General features: G+C 40.0%; 1 protein-coding gene across 1 annotated transcript in view; it reads left to right on the top strand.

Moving 5' to 3' along the window:
• LOC139717443 (WD repeat-containing protein 36-like) overlaps window positions 1–15,771 on the top strand; it is a 28,988-nt gene extending 13,217 nt beyond the window's left edge. Inside the window, exons 14-24 of the mRNA XM_071628951.1 lie at window positions 616–724; window positions 1,372–1,451; window positions 2,273–2,380; window positions 3,304–3,401; window positions 5,870–5,887; window positions 10,493–10,659; window positions 11,592–11,705; window positions 13,625–13,627; window positions 14,031–14,118; window positions 14,581–14,768; window positions 15,570–15,771. Coding sequence (XP_071485052.1) covers window positions 616–724; window positions 1,372–1,451; window positions 2,273–2,380; window positions 3,304–3,401; window positions 5,870–5,887; window positions 10,493–10,659; window positions 11,592–11,705; window positions 13,625–13,627; window positions 14,031–14,118; window positions 14,581–14,768; window positions 15,570–15,719 — 1,123 coding nt within the window. The 3' untranslated portion in view covers window positions 15,720–15,771. The remainder of the gene's footprint in view (window positions 1–615; window positions 725–1,371; window positions 1,452–2,272; window positions 2,381–3,303; window positions 3,402–5,869; window positions 5,888–10,492; window positions 10,660–11,591; window positions 11,706–13,624; window positions 13,628–14,030; window positions 14,119–14,580; window positions 14,769–15,569) is intronic.
• Window positions 15,772–17,934: the final 2,163 nt, after the last annotated feature.

The raw sequence follows: 17,934 nt of genomic DNA, 5'->3' as shown, positions 1-17,934 counted from the left end.
GTGGTAACTGAATAGCGGTGTTCCGTAGGCAGTTATGGAGTATATTCTGATTTTCTGTCGAAGTTGTGCATTCGAAAAGTCAGGCCTCCCAGACCTATATGACAACATAACTGAAAGGCGGACAAATTCTGTCTTGGGGTTATGTTTTTATTGCTGGCTTGCAAAAAAAAAAGTAGCCATAGCTTTGCCTTAGATTTTACTCCACAGCAAAGCTTGCAATTTCCTCTACATTTTGAGCATAAACTCATCTGTGAAAAGTTTTGTGGACTTGTAAACAATATATTCCAAAAGTCATCATTCAAAGAAGTCTCAGAATTGTATGGGTCATGGAGTTTACACCATGGTAAACTAAGAGCTAATATAAAGATTTTTGTATTGTTGCTACTACCACAATGTCAAGATTACCAACTAAATGAATATAACAATAATAATTGTGATGATGTTGGTGATGATGTTGGTGATGATATTGCTCTCATGGTTCTGATGGAGCTGTGATAAAGATGATGATGATGCTGCTATGATGAAGATGATCATGATGTAAATGATGAGAGTGTCGAAGAAGAGGATGTGACCAACCCATTTGTTTTTTTGCCATACATCCTGATTTTCCTGCAGTTCTATGCTTGCTGTTGCCAGTGACGATTTCTCTGTATCTGTGGTGGATGCTGACTTGAGGCGCATCGTCCGAAAGTTCTCAGGGCATCGCAACAGAATAACAGACATGGTAGGAAAGAATGTTCAGAGAGTGCTTGAAAGACAATGACTGATTTCTAATGAACAGCCAATACCGTCAATCTTGTTTAAGTCGACCTGGCATACATTGAAAAGTCGGCCAAGTCGAGGGTCTTTTCAAGTCCTCTTTTTGTATTCTATTGATTTTAATCCCTCATGAGTCAAATTTTCTCTAAATCAAAGTTATTTCTTCAGTCCAAATAGATTTGACTTAGGCATAGTTGACTGTACATACAATTGTACACTTGTACACACACCCTGCAGCAAGACATACAGATGATCAATTGGGTAAGTTTTTAGTGTAAATGAGATGTGAAACTCATCAATGTCAAAAGATAGTGTTCCATGCGATTGTATTGATCATAGTGCTCTGTTCATCTGTGCTGTATTTGGGCACTGAGGTTCAAAGTGTGATAATGTCTTCACGTAGTGCTTATTTGTATGTGCCCATGCTAGTGAATAATCTTTCACAATTGCATGGTATATGCTGCAAGGCATTTTTCCCGCCACTTTCGAGTGTGTATTCAATTGCTTTGTATTACTTTGATTCCTTTTAGTTTGTGTATTTAAAAGGAATTATGTGATATTAGAGCTAAAGCTTTAATTTAATTGAATTTGTGTAATTTCTCTGTCTGGCAGGCATTCAGTCAAGATGCCCGGTGGCTGATCACCTCCTCAATGGACTGCACAGTGAGAACGTGGGACCTGCCAACCGCACAGTAAGCCTTTCACCCCCTTTCAGCTACCTACATTATGATTGAATACAATGCTCATGTGTGGGATGAGTGACTACATTTGAGGCATTTTTGGTGCAAAAAGTTGGGGAGGGGGTGCCACAGTTATAAATGCATTGCTGGAGAGTGATATGAGTGATAACTTAATTTAAAAAAATAAGAGCAGAAGCCAAACATATATTTACAAACTCATTCCCTATGAGATAGTCAAATTATGTAGACTTTACACAGGTTCCTGTGGATTACTCAAACCAATGGGTCAAATGAAATTTATGATTTGCTGTAATGTCAGTGATGCATGTGTTATTTTCCCCACTAAGAACGATGAAGTGAATGCGATAGTTTAATAATAATGTAATGAGGAAAAAGAAGCTCATTTGTTTTAGAGGTATAGATTTGAATTGAGACATCATTTCCAGCTTGTCAACAACAAATCAAGGATATTATCTTCTTGCCAACGTACATACTCTTGTATGTGAATGTCCATCACACAGCATGGGGAAACAGGGGTACTCTTGATGTTTATGGTGTATTACCTTCCCCACCCCAACACTCAAACATTCATGAGATTAAGTCAGATAGAAGCTACTCCTTCAGTGTAGAGAAAAGTAAGAATATCAGTTGTTTTTGTTTTTGTTTTTGTTTTTGTTTTTGTTTTTGTTTTTGTTGGTAGTGGTCATGCATCGCCAAGATACGAGTTGGGCTGGTTCCCTGTACAAAGTATAGAAACATTCATCTACCATTTCATGCACAAAGCTCATATTGAGACCTCCAATCTCTCTCTCCTTCATCACACCTTCCATTAGACTGGTGGATTGTTTTATGCTGGATGTTGCAGCAACAAGTCTCGCTTTCTCACCAACAAATGACTTCCTAGCCACAACACATGTGGACGATCTCGGCATATACCTATGGTGAGTTGTGAGATGTACGGATGTATTTTTCCAGATAAAATGTCTTGTAAATGTAAATGGTTTCAGGTCAATTCTAGGATCAGTACTTGTGATTTGCGTGATACATGTGCATGTATGCAAATACTGTCGTCTATTTGTTATTCCCCTTTAACACACTAAGTTTGTACATTTCATATCAATTGAGAGTATGTCTTACCAATTTAGCACATAAAAAGAATCTAGTAGATAACAAAATCTGTGTCTAACAGCAGAATAGCAAAATTGAAGTGTCCAAATTTGATGTTTTACTGCAATTCATATCCATTCAAGTGGACTATAAAATTTGTTTACAATGTGCTGAACTAAAGGTTCATGTCGTAATTAGTTGATGCATTGTAAAGGGTCCCTGCAGTCCAAATGTATGTTGACCTCTGTTGTTGCCGTTGGTCTACACATAACCAAATTACTAAATGCTTCATGATGATATTCATATATATATATATACTGTATATATATAATTTTTTAATGCAAATATTACTTGATAAAGTAAGAAATTGTAAGATACGTAACCGTCTGTTGTTCAGTTCGAATTTATTCAAGAATATAATGTCACTTTTCTTTTGCATAAATGATATTGCCTGGCAAACATGCTACATTTATGATGTGGTCTTCCAGTTCAAGAGTCTGTTTACTGTAAAATGAGGACTGTTCGCATGCATTTTAATTTTGCGAATTTCGCGGGAGCTAAGATTTATAAAATTAAGATGCACATGCAAGTTCTTGTCTACACCATATTCATTGAATAATAGAGGCAATTGGCAAAAATATCATGCCGCAAAAATATCGTGTTTTACAGTATCCTTTAGAATGATGACCTGATTCTGGTAATAGATTATAAAGTTCATATTAGATATAACCTCTTGTTTCTCTCATTATCTGCCCAGGTCCAACAAGACGCTGTATAACCACATAACCCTGAAACCCCTCCCAGCTGATTATGTACCTTCTACCGTCTCCCTACCTGGCACTGATCCAACCACAGGTGACTCTTCTTTAACCCTTTCGGTGCCAGGGACTTTGGACAATGTGTGCAACATCATTGGGTTTTCTGTGTCAATCAGCACTCAAAGCATACAAAGGGTTAACCCATTGAGGATGGGCTGATTTTGCTACAAAACGCATTTCCCATAGACACTTGCCCGAGTATACTTGGGACTTTTTCTCAACAGGTTAAAGATGTCCAGTGTCATTGCATCAATTTTTTTTTTTGTTTTTATGCCTCCGCCAACAAAGTGGCCGGAGGCATTGTTTTCGGGTCATCCGTCCGTCCGTCCGTCCGTTCGTACGTCCGTCCTGTTTTGTTTTTGTTGATATCTCAAGAACCGTGAGGTGGTTTTGCATCAAACTTGGTATGAGGGTATATCCTGGGGGGATAATACTTTGTTTGGATTTTAGGGTCATGGGGTGAAAGGTGAAAGGTCACAGGTTATTTTGTGAAAAAAAGGTTGAAATTTCATGTTTTTCTCCATATCTCGCAAATGGTTCAAGGTACAACGTATCTTCATGGAACTTAGTATATATATGCATGTACCGATGGGCAGTGATTACCTAGGGAAGTTGGGGGTCATGGGTCAAAGGTCAGGGGTCAAAGGTCAAGGTCAACTCCTCAAAATATCACTACTTTCCTTATATTTATGCATTGCCTGAAGGATTTTTTTAAAACTTGATGTATGCATGTATAACCCAATATATATTCTGTGGGAAGTGTCTTGCCAAAAGGTCAAAGGTCATAAGGTCAAAGGTCAAGTGAAAGTGCTAAATTGCACTTCTTCCTCCATATCTCAAAAGTAACTCAAGGTGTTATGAAACTTACATATTTATGCATGCTCTACCTAACAGTGATTCTCTTTATAACTTAGAGGTCAAAAGTTAAAGGCCAGGTTTAGATGATACTATTTTACCATTTGATACTGAAATTATACTTTTTCTCAATACCTTGAAAATTACCCAATGCATAAACTTATAAAAGGGTCAAAAGTCAAGTAAAAATCAGCAGTTCCCCAAATATCTGCACTCTGACGTTTTAATCATTCATCCAATTGAACCTAGTTCTAGGGAAGTGAACATTCAGCACATTTGTGGCAAACCTGTCATTTTAATATTTTGCCAATTGTGTGAAACTGTCATCACACATTGTCAAGACATTGTACTATAGACCTATTAGGAGAACCATGCATTATGGCGGAGGCATACACCAGTCGCCGTAGCGACATTTCTAGTTTATGTATATTTCTTAAGGAGTAATGGTCTCACGCAAAATTGAACCCTTATAGTATATTCTATGATATATATGTTTCATACATGTATGTGCACTTTTTATTTCTCCTGGATGATTGTATTGAAACAAGTTCATGTTTTATAGATGCATGCTTTAACAAAGATGCACCATTCTATCGGGTGCTAATTGCCAAGTCAGAATCACCATGGTGATAAATTTGTGATTGATAAAAATTCTGCAGGAGACACTTGCCGGGCTGATATATGACTGAATTCTACAAGTCAGGCTTTTGTTTTTGTCTCTCTTATTAATGTTGTTGTTTAGCATTTATTCTCTCTCCAGTAAAAGAGGAATTGATTTATCTTGTTCTGTATGAGTGACATTAGTCACTTATTTGTTAAATATAATTTAATCATATTGCAGCGCTAGTTCACAAGGAGACTCATGTATGATGTATCATCAATGCAAGCCTCAATAGATTTGATCATCTTTTAACCCGCTCCCTACAGGAACCTAGTGGCCTGTGTATTATTTAAGTTAATGGGGATTTCAGAATTCACTGTGGAACGGGTTAATTTATTATTTTTCGTAATCTCCGTTGTTCGTTAATATGAGATCCCACTCGTACGCATGCGCAGTCAATTCATTCGTAGCGTGTGTTCTTAGCGGTCAAGTCGCCATTTTGAGCTCTAAATTTCGCCAATTTTCTTTCACTTTGCGATCTTTGGCGTTCTAGTTTTCGGGGTTTCATAGGTTATTTTACCTCCCCGATCGTTTGGTAGTATTTTTGGAGAGTGATGGAAGCGAATTCGGGTTCTTCCACGAAGCCAAATTTCCCGCACGAGAAGCTGGTTCGCGATGCGGGTTCCACCAGCATCGCCAGCGGACCGCGAGCGGGTCCCTCCCCCGGCAGCGATCCGGGGGGAAAGGGTAAGACGGCAGCGGCGAGCTCGGCTAGCCGCGGTGGTATAGGCACGGGGAAAGCCAAAGGCAAAGCACCGGCGTAGATTACTTCTCCTCCTCCCGTGATTGCACGGAAGTTCGCCAAGTCGGCTGCTACCTCTGAGGTCTCAGACCTTTGATTAAGAAGCCCTCGATCATGATTGACTCTGAGATATTAGCCAAAGATTCTCGGGCTGTCCAGGACTGCATTCGTGCAGATCCTATTTCAAAGAAGGACAGTCAGGCCTGCATTCGTGCAGAGCCTCCACAGACCACGACCTCAAAGTCAGGACCAAGCACTAGTGTTGGTGGCTCAAATTTTGAACATCGTCTGAATAAACTGGAAGAGATGCTGGGAAAATTGGTGGATCATTTGCCACTTTCTCATCCACAGACTCGTAGTAGTCATGACACGAGAAGTCTCGGAGATGAGGATGATAATCTCCTTTTATCTGACTATGAGTATGACTGCGATCAAGATGATGGGCCTTTTGGCTGTAAACTTACACCAGCGTCTGACACACAGACTTCTGATTTCAGTGCTGAAACAAGCACTGAAGATAGTAATGCTACTCCAGCCTCTGGCAAGAATGTAGCCATCCCAGCTATCACAGCAAAATTCGCAGTGCCTCTCAGCGTGGGGAAACCCTTAGATGAGGATATTGCTGGGTCGGTATCCTACCTTGTCAGCCACACTCTTGAACAGGCTGCCCTAGAGGAGACTGGTAAGAAGTACACTAGCCCAGAAAACTGTCCACTACTTGACGTGCCCAAAGTCAACTTGACAATTTGGGAGAATCTCAACCCTACTACCCGGGCTAGGGACCTGAAGCTACAGCGTATTCAGAGCGCTCTTGTAAAAGGCATCACTGCTTTTGCGCAGACCCTTTCTGCTTCGGAGCTGTCAGAAAAACAGCAGGACGCTCTCGGACTCCTGTGTAGCTCTAATTTTGAGCTGAATGCCTCGAGGAAGGACCTCATTAAACCTGGCTTGAATGCAAAATTTGCACACTTGTGCAAGCCTCAGAACCCTGTGACCCAACAGCTGTTTGGTGATGACTTAGGAAAGAAAGTCAAAGACATCCAGGAAGAACAAAGAGCAGCAGCCAGTGTTGTGAAAGGCTCAAAACCTTTCTCAACAGGTAACTCCCGTCAGCGTCCATATTCGCAGTCACAGTCTCATTATCACCCTTACCGCCGACAGACGGAAGCTAATTACCGTAGAATGAGATCAGCGGGGTGGACCACGCCAACCGTACAGGCTGGGTCGGTACAGCGGCCTTTTTTAGGCCAGCGTTCGTGGAAGCCACACACTGCCACCCCGATGACCAGACCCAACAAGGGCAGCGGCCGACAGAGCCCTCAATACCGGGGGTTTGCGGGGGCCCGCAAGTAACTGAGCATGTTAAACCAACAGTCTCCTCATCCTCTGCAGAGGTGAGTACATGCCCTCTCATAAATCTTGCTTGTTCAATGGTGGGTGGACGACTGAAAGATTTCTATGACAAATGGAGAAGCCTGACTTCAGATCCATACATTTTGAATGCTGTCAAAGGATACAAACTCGAATTTGATCCTAATGAATTCCCTACTGTAAGAGGGAAAGAGTTGTATAATTTATCTCGCAGTTCAGAGCTTAACAGTCAAATAGAGGAAGAGATTTCTCGCCTCTTAGCTAAAAATGTGATTGAACTTTGCGAACATGAGAATGGAGAATTCATCTCCAATATTTTCACGAGACCCAAAAAGAATGGTTCCTTACGAGTTATCCTTGATCTTTCTGATCTTAATACAGGCATCCTTTATCAGCATTTCAAAATGGACAACATACATACAGCCTTGTCACTGCTCAGCCCAAATTGCTACATTGCATCTATTGATTTACAAGATGCATACTATTCAGTTCCCGTCCATCCATCATCGAGAAAGTATTTGCGTTTCTATTGGCAAAGTAAACTGTACCAATACAAGGCCTTACCTTATGGTCTCAGCTCGGCTCCCAGACTGTTTACAAAAATGCTGAAGCCAGTGTTTGCCCAGCTTAGAACAGAAGGACATGTAGTTATGGGTTATCTTGATGACACTTTGATAATTGGGAGATCTAAGGATGCTACCCAAAGGGCTGTTTCAGCTACCACTAAGCTTCTAACAGAGCTGGGGTTCTTAATTCATCCTGAGAAGTCAGTACTTAGCCCAGGCCTAGACCTAGAGTTCCTTGGGTTTCATTTGAATACTAGGTCAATGCACATTAATTTGCCAAGGGAAAAACAAGATGACATTTATGAGGTTTGCACCTCCCTCTTATCCCTTGCCACCCCATCCATTCGAAAGGTTGCTAGGGTCATAGGGAAAATAGTTGCCACGTTCCCTGCAGTACAGTATGGCCCACTGCATTACAGATGTCTAGAGAGAGACAAGGTACAGGCCCTTAAGGCAGCTTGTGGTCATTTTGATAGGCCCATGACTCTTTCCATGGAGGCACGACATGAATTGATATGGTGGAAAGAACATATTCATGAGTCATTTAATCATGTTGTCAGACAAAAGGTCAATTTGGAGCTACGTACAGATGCCAGTGCAGAGGGATGGGGTGCTACAGACTTAACCTCTCACACAGGTGGCAGGTGGACCACAGAGGAAGTACATTCAGCTCAAACATCGGGTATTAATTACCTAGAAACACTGGCAGCTGGACTGGCTCTGAAATCCTTCTGTGCAGATAAGAGAAATGTACATGTCCTATTGAGGATTGATAACACTACGGCTGTTGCCTACCTTAATAACATGGGAGGGCTGAAATCAGAAACGTGCAATCAGGTAGTGTTAGACATCTGGCATTGGTGTATAGAACGCAATATATGGCTGTCAGCAGCTCACTTACCTGGGTGCCAGAACAACGAGGCAGACTTCATGTCTAGACACTTTAATGACAGAACAGAGTGGATGCTAGATAAGAATAGCTTTGAGAAGATTGTGGCTAAGTATGGTACACCAGTAATTGATTTGTTTGTATCCAGACTAAATGCTCAGCTACCTAGGTACATTTCATGGTTGCCAGATCCCAATGCAGAGTGAGTTGATGCTTTCACACTAGACTGGGGAAAATTTGCACTCTTTTATGCCTTCCCTCCTTTCTGTTTGGTAGCAAAATGCCTACAGAAAATACAAGAAGACAATGCACATGGCCTGCTTGTGGTACCAAATTGGCCTACACAGGCCTGGTTCCCTCTCTTGACAAGTATGATGAGTGATGAACCTTTGATCTTAAAAAGAAGCAAATCCTTGCTGACACAACCAGTATCTAAGGCTACCCACCCACTCTGCACTAAACTCGATCTTCTTTGTTGCAGGATTGGCGTTCACAGTTCGAGATAAAGGGACTACAGGACAGGACTGTGGACGTGTTGTGTGCATCTTGGAGACTGTCTACACGCACACAATATGGAACTTACATTAAGAAATGGCAAGAGTATTGCAGACAGGAAACTTTGAACAGTCACTGCACTGCTGTAGAAAGTGTTATAGAATTTTTGAGTTATCTGTTTCATGTACATAAGTTGAGTTACAGTGCTATTAACTGTGCCAGAAGTGCTTTGGCCTCGGTGGTGCTGTTGGAGAACAGCAACTGTACAATTAGTACACATCCTTTGGTGACAAGATTCATGAAAGGTGTATTTCATTTACGAACTCCGCTGCCACGGTACAACCATATCTGGGACGTTAAAATCGTGTTAGATCATCTCCGCAAAATGTCACCAGCCAGTAAGCTATCTTTGTGTGAACTTACTCATAAGCTGTGTATGTTGCTTGCACTCACTTCGGCACAAAGGGCACAGACTTTGTTCTACATTCATATTGATGGCCTGGTTTGGAAGGATAATAGCGTAGAGATTCATGTCAGTGACTTGGTAAAACAGAACAAGACCTCCGACAGAGTAGGGAGTACGACTACAATTGAAGAGTATCCTTCAGAGAAGAGACTCTGTGTGGTACGCTACCTGAAAAAGTACATTGAGCGTACAAAAGTGATGAGGGATCCGGAAAGGCACCTGTTCATATGTCATAGGAAACCTCACAAACGAGCCAGTAAGCAAACCATCTCCAGGTGGATAAAGGAGACAATGAGTGCGGCGGGTATCGACACTAGAATTTTCAAACCGCATTCTACAAGGGCTGTTTATGCAGCAGTCTCTACTGCAAAGACAGCAGATGTGCCCATAGCGGACATTCTGAAACAGGCCGGATGGTCTAATGAGGAAACCTTCAACAGGTTCTATGATAAGCCGTCGATCAGGGCAGGACCTACATGTAGGTTCTCCATGGCGGTACTGGATAATCATTGAAGAGAAAGAGTATTATTGGTGAGCTACTATGTCATTCTTATCACCATACATTGCTTGGTTTTTGCAGAAATGCGACCACTTGCTTCAAAATCTCATATTAACGAACAACGGAGATTACGAAAAATAATAAATAAATTAAACGAGAACTTACCTGTTTGAAGTTTGATTTTTATTATTTGAGTAATAGGAGTGTGAGTTAATATGCCCTCCACTCCCACCCTCAATTCAAACTTCAAGGTAATGTTCTTACTCCGTCAATTTACAGTGTATTTCCAGATTGTGGGATTGTGACAGTGGTCGCATTTCCTCATGGATCAGGCAAATCTCACTTGACCCAGTTGGGTCTTTGGTTCAGTTCTCTCACCTAAGTTGACATTATGTATTAGACGTCGGAAGACAGTCCGATTGCTTAGGTGGAGATTTGCCTGGGCGACGAATATTGACTGCGCATGCGTACGAGTGGGATCTCATATTAACTCACACTCCTATTACTCAAATAATAAAAATCAAACTTCAAACAGGTAAGTTCTCGTTTAATTTATTTATTGTCGCTTATTTCACCACACTCAGAGCTCCCTGCTCCTGACGATGAGGAAGATGAAGAGGACTCCGACGTCGAGGAGGGGATTGAGCTGAGAGAATTCAAGTCACCAGAGCAGATTGGGGAGGAGCTGATCACGCTTTCTCTTCTTCCAAACTCTAGGTGGCAGAGTCTAACACATCTAGACCTCATCAAGGTGGGCATTGAATTTTAAAAAAAAAAATTTAAAACAGATATATTCTTGAATTGCTACTTCATAGCGATTTTCTCATGTTGTTAATGTGATAAACAAACACACAATCTGCAAGAATCTTCAGGATTGAAGGAGACAAATATGAAGAGTAATAATTCAATTGCATTTGTATCGTCGATGTGAATTTATTTTTATACTTTGTCTGAATGTTTTTTATCTGTTTGAATGAAATAAACGCGAATTGAATTGAATTGAGTAATAATAAGAAGAATTTTGCAGACACGAGAGGGTGTAATACCGCAATTGTACTTCACTTTTATCATCCCGATATGAATAAGAATAAGAAACCACATATGATACTAGTACTGACTGTTTTTTACTTGATGATGCCCTGGACATATACAGATAGTTTTTCTGCATTCCTGGTATTGTGTACTTTCATGTTGTTTTGCCCCAGTTATTACTACATAGGGTTATGTTGTTTTGCCATGTCACTGCCTTTAAAGATTATGTTAGAAAGCCAGTGACTTGGAAACTACCTTTGAAGTGTGTTCATAGATACTTGGTATATCCATGTGTATAGGTCTTCCTTAGCTTTGAGGTCCCCTTTAAAGAGGACATCAAGGCTATTAAGGAAGAGCTATTGAGTATAGGTGACTCCCATTATAATGAAGTCTTCGGCGCAGCAGTTTGGTTGTTTTTTTTTCGTTACATTGAAATTTTGTTATAGCTGAGCCGAATAATAAAGTATCCAATAGATAGACAATAGTTTTGGGACCTGAATTTTTATTTCACTGTATGAAAAGAAGAAATCCATTATAGCCGTGTTCATTATGACAGGTGTGCACTGTATTTGAATCACATCAAAATACTATAGGATGATATTATTCTTTAATATTTCTGTGCCCTGCACCCCTATGCTGTTCATCTTGCAGAAGCGAAATAAACCAAGACACCCTCCAAAAGCCCCCAAGGCGGCTCCATTCTTCCTCCCCACCATCGCTGGCCTCACACCAAAGTTTGCTGCTCCCAAGGAAGATGAATCTGAGGTACCTTACCTTTGTATGTATAAAGAGGAAAAAAAAAAATATTTGTCAAATTGACTCTTCAACCTGTTGAGGACGTGCTGATTTTGCTGTAATGCACGTTTCCAGTAGGCATCTTCCCGAGTATACTGGAGTCTAGTCTTCAATGACTTTAATGATATCTGAGATTGTGATATGGTTACTTTTACACCGTTCATGGGATGAAAATCTTTGTTGTGATGACTTTGAATGTCCAGAGGCTAGGCCCGGCTGATTGTGGTTGACGTAAGCATGAGTACTGCATAGGACTGTTTAGCATCCACTTACTAGGATACAGGTATCAGCAGAAATGAAGTGTAAATGCTCTTCAATTTATTGTTTTAAATTCCTCTGTCCCCTAAAGTTGCCAAGACATTGTGTCATCACAGTATTAGCCTCTGTGACTGTCCATCCATTGGGAATGCTATCTCTAGTGGGTTTGTGACTTATTAAGTATCAGAATGAAGTGGGAAATATTTCCTTCAAGTAAAGATGTCTGTCCTCAAGGACAAAGGTCAACATGAGTAAACTGCATCTTCTCATATAGTATGAACAGCCATAGCTATGGTAATAGGCCCATAGGGATTATGTTAAAGGGAAGCAGTCCTGAGATTTTCACTGTACTGATGATTAAGAAGAGTAAAAAATATAACCTTTCACCAATTTATACGCTTGGACATCAAAAATTGTCTCCGTACGCGATTTTTAAAAAATAATTCCTGCAAGCGATCGTGTAAGAGCCTGCCAAAAGGTGCAACGTCATTGATGCCCTACTCTCAAGTTGACAGCCGTGCCTCAGAAAACCAATTTAAGTGTTCAAAATGATCATATCTGATTTTTTCATAAAATGTGACAATATGTGGTTTTGTTATTTCAAACAAAATATTTCAAGCTTATTTATATATACAATTAATATAAAAATAAATAGTAAACATGTATTTATAAATAACTAGGCATGACGAGCAGAACACCGCTGGAAAGAGTTGTGCATCGATGACGTATGACTCTCCACCAAGACTTGCTCACTTTTTTAACCGAAATGTACGAGCTTATTTGGTGATTGAAAGTTTGTTTTTGATGAAAGTAGTTCATTGGAGGTACCAACAACAACAGATTTTTTTAGATTTCGTGAGGACTGCGTCCCTTTAAGGAGACATTACTAAGTATCTTGGCTGACTATGGGTGGCAATTGTAGTGTTTTAGCTATTTATGGATCATCTTTATGTAACTTTCCCAGAAATATGAAACCCAATCCCAACATTGTATTTGTATTTTGCCTGTATTCATGTAATCTTCATAAAAATATGAAACCCAATCCCAACATTGTATTTGTATTGTGCCTGTATTGTATGGAGACTATAAGGGTAAATCAATGTTTTAGATGTACATGTATAACTGAGGAGTTTACATAGTAGATAGGACAAACCTTTGCATCTTCTGCACATGTTTGCATTGCCTTAACCCTAACTAGGCCGGGCTATTTAGGTAGATGATAGAGCCGAGGGGGCCTCCCAGGCCCCCCCTCCAGATCTCGGCCGTCGACCGCGCGATCGCGACGAAATTTGGCACACACATTGCCTATGATGTAATCTAAAGTACCATGAAGTTAATTTTTTGAAAAATTATCATTTACACTAACTTATGCTAATTTATGCATTATGATGCATGAAATCAGACAATTTGGTATAAATCACTAAATAAAGCTCAAAACAGGCACATCTTTTGTGTAAATATTCTTTTCAGTGTCCTTAGCAAAAGTAAGAGAAAAAAATTGCGCAATCAGAAAAAATTTCTGAAGTATTTTATTGTTTTTTAAATTTCTTATGTATTTCTTTGTTTTTTTCGACTTTATGTTTTTCATTGTTTTTCCGATGAAATTTGTCCGCGACATTGTTCCGAATAAGAAAGTATGTTATTAATTGATTTTAATCCATAAAACCCCAAAATAATCATGCTTTTATGAAATTTGCCTGTAAACACAGTTTGCATTGAAATTGTACACGAATTCACGTTTTTGAGCAATTTTTGGTCTGACATGCACATGCATATTTATGCGCAACTTCGGAACCGTGCGCCCGGGCATCGCAAATTTGGTGTCAAAAGATGCGGGAGACTCAAAAGAAAAAAGTCATGAAATGTCGGGCCGATAGCTTCTCGCGATAGCGATACGTTGCGCGAAACGTCGAGGGGGGGCCTCAGAGGCCCCCCCCCCCCAGCCTACACTTAGTTAGGGTTAATAATCACCAAGGATGTGTCTAGTCATTTGTGGGTTTTGATATGTTTTATCTCTGTGTGTTTATGTGTATGCAGCCAACATCACAAGTCATCAGCATGTCCAGTGTGGAGCTCAAATCAGATCTGTGTAACCTTTTGGAGCAAGGCAACTCACCGAAGCACTGTGAGTGTTAAATACAATGTAGGATGAAGACTGTTTCCTCTTTGATAGGACTATTATCACCTTGCAGGACAGTCTGTCCAGTCACCTCCACCACTTTTTTCCATTGATATTGTTGTTAGGTTGTTTTTTGTCACAACACATTAGGCTCACAGGTTGAAGATATTAATTGCCTGTACTCTGTTTCTTTGTAAATACAATTATCCATCTGTAAAGATGCTTCTAATTGTAAATGTAATATCATTAATAATGTATTCTGTTGACAATCTAAGTCCATTTCATGAGATACTTTATAGAGTAACTTGAAATAATTGATATTATCATGCCAACAATTAAAAATTCATTAAGCAAAGTCTTTGGGGTTGGGGATGGGATCACAGTTGGAACTGTAACAGGTTTATGTATCATAATGTAATTGTAAAGATGAGAGAGTTTGATATCAATTCTCGTTTTCATCACACACAGATATAGCTGTACTGGAGCATCTCAAAGCCATGTCACCCTCTCGTGTTGACCTCGAGATGAGGTCTCTCGACCCCATGGGGGGCGGGTCAGTGCTGGCAATGCGGCAGTTCATTGCCTTCCTGCATCACCTCCTGGCCACAAATCGTGACTTTGAGCTCGCCCAGGCGTACCTCTCCCGCTTCCTGCAGGTAAAGTCGATGTGACTCTGTGCTCTCACAGGATAATCTACATGGGTTACACCACACATCTTTGCAACAAAGTTTTCTACCCATTTCCTGGCACCTAGGTTACATTATTTATGAGTCGTTCAAGCTGTGGTACATAATTGATTTATGCCCCATATTATGTTGTAAAGTTGGGCATGGTGTACCTTTGATGGAAAAATCTTGTGATGCATGGTTTAAAAAATGTTCCTTCCATCAATAAAATCTGATTTGTAATGTCTACTCTATTCAAACTGTTGATTTCATGAATTTTGTGCTGGATAAGGCATTTTTATCTGTACTGGCTCTGAATATTTTTACACTGTCTTCCTCATAAGTACTGTAGAGCATATTAAACACACAGGTACTTTTGTGGTAGGCTAAGTTTGATGATGAAGTTTATCTACAATGAAAAACAGAGAAATATTCTAAGAGCCCCTTAGATAAATATGAATTCCTGCCATGTCTTCTTCACTAATTGACATTTCTTCATCCTCGGTTTGCCTTCTAGAGAAAATATCCTGAGTATAACTAACCAGGGGATAAGGATTTGATATTTCTGTCACTGCCTGATATAACTACAGTGGCATTTGTGTGAAACTGCCATAATTTTCCCTATGAATACCTTTGTTGTACTTAACGTTCGTCCCAGATTTGTAGAGGGTTACACTATTTTCACTAAAACATCTTGGTACCCAGTAACTGGAGACTTCAGTTCATAGACACAGAAATGGCTGAGTAATCCTACATCCTGCTTTACTTTACTTTCTGTCATCATCCGCCCAGCTTCATGGAGATTTAGCTGCCTCAGATCCTGGTTTGTCGGAGGAGCTCCTGGCATTGGAGGAGACACACCAGTCGTCATGGCAACGCATCCAACGGCAATTTGACCAAAGCCTCTGCCTTATCAATTACCTCAAGAGTGCAAAATTATGAGGATTTGGATACTGTATGTGACTGAGAATTGTGACTTGAAGGATCAATTTCGGTTGGCTTCAGTGATGCTTGGACTAGAGGTGATGATCTAGAGGTCACAGATACATCCTGACCAGAGCCATGTACACATCCTAACTTTCCTTCAGAGGCATCAACACCAATCACCTCGCCATTCCAGATGTCATTCCAAGACATTCATGGATACAGCAGTCAAAGTTGAAACACCATTTCAAAAGTGTATAGACTGTATTAAAGAGACAAAGGAAAGAGAATCCCCCTTACCAGCACCTGTACCACAGTGCAGGAATACATCTGTTCCGTCGACATGGGGGTCTGCATGCATGAACAGTGCCTCATCATGCATGAACACGTCAATGTCGGTGAAGTACGAGCAGGCTTTGTTCATCATGCATATATATGTGTAATTTTATCTGGAGGAATAAGTAACAACAATGTCAGTTTTTTACTCAAGTCTGTCCTTATGAATTTCCACCCAGTGTCGAAATGTTACTCAAGATTTTAACATTTAAGGTAAAGAGCAGTACTTAATGTGAGCATGAGACTTCTTTTGAGGCCAAGTGTGAAACTTCCGTGCTGGGGGATGAAATCAGTTGCACAACAAAATCAGTCACAGAATAGAATCTGTCAAGATTAATAGACGATGATTTTAAATATGTTAATTGTTAGAAAAGCACCAAAGTGGCACTCATTCACATGTCTGTAAACATGAAAATAAAGACCCATTGGAAGTGAGTAAACATGAACATGACCCACAGGAGTTAAAGGTGAAACATGGTTTTCAGAAGGGCTCGGAATTCATCTTCCACCATTTGGAATTTGTTTGCAATATGTCCAAAGGGTCTACCAGTGATCTTTTCTGGCTGACACAGTTTGCCAGAGTAATGAGGGTTTTTTTTTTTTTTTGAATATTTTGAGACCAAAAGTGTAAATTATTTAGATTGGAGTACACGACATTCATTCCTGAAGCACTCTTCCCATTCAGTAGAGGGTAGGTAGAAAGTTACTAGTATGTGATGATCGAATTTTGCCCGAGCAGTGGTATTTTCCAACAAGCAGCATGAGATTCTGCTTCACTCTAGCATGGAAGATCGATGGAAACTGCTGTGACCCGATTTGTAATCAGTTATAAAATATTACATACAGTAGCAACTATGATCAGATATGTTCTCAAATTGCAATACTGTTGGCGTTCCTTTTTGGCTAAAACTTTGTATTTTCATCGTTACCAAACTTACATTGTATTTTTGCAGCATTATTTCACACATTTCTTGTGCATAAGAGCAAAAACTGACATTTTTTGCTGGCATAAGGAAACTATGTTGTGCCTTAACAGTGTCACATCAGAGACAAGTCCCCATTTGTTAGTGAGAGAAGATTTTGATTACAGTTGCCAACATCTATAGATGCTGAAGATTTCTTGTGCTAGGAGATAATTAGACTTTGCATCTTAATTTTCTCTGGTACAGTGCATTCCCGTTATAAGGAGCATGGTCATGATGAAATCTCATTATAAAGGAATAAAAATTCTGGTCCCAGAACCATTGTCTCTTTATCTTTGTGTACTTATTGTTCGGCTATAACAAAAATTCAGTATAACAAAAGAAAACTGCTGGTCCCAAGGACTTCGTCATAACGGAGTCGCCTGTTCTAGGCTGTTATATTTGAAACTTACCTTTGTATAATTGGACTTACATTATGCAAGAATCAAGTGGGAGATGATTTCCAATGTTGAGAAAATGGCCACCAGTGGAAATTTTGCAGTTTATGCACAACTTCGTAAATTCATGTCAGCAATCAACTGATAGAAACACAATACACATCTGTGTGCAAGAAGAACCATATAAACCAAGAGATTCGTATTTGCAGAACAATAGTAGGAAACTGGGATGGTCTTATATGGGATGAAGTGATAACTGAATTAACCCCTTTACCTGACGAGATTCTGGAATCTCCGTAGAATTTGTACAGGGCCTATCCTGTTCTTGGAGACAGTGGATTGACCTGTAATGTCCTTGAGTGCTGTGATTATCGAAGAATAATAGATCTTGCAAAGGAAATGGTTAAACCATAGGAAATACTCCTAAACCATTACGTGTACTGGGATACATGTACTGGCCATTACAGATGTCAAGCAAGTAGAGGATAGATCTTTGTTCGATTCATTCCCTTTCAAATTCGAAGTATCCTGAATATT

This window comes from Diadema antillarum, unplaced genomic scaffold (assembly GCF_040938485.1).
Source record: "Diadema antillarum isolate AM-2024a unplaced genomic scaffold, OU_Dant_1.0 scf00000075, whole genome shotgun sequence".
NCBI lineage: Eukaryota > Metazoa > Echinodermata > Echinoidea > Diadematoida > Diadematidae > Diadema > Diadema antillarum.
The sequence above is the reverse complement of the archived record's forward strand: the minus strand, read 5'-3'. Positions and strand labels throughout refer to the sequence as shown.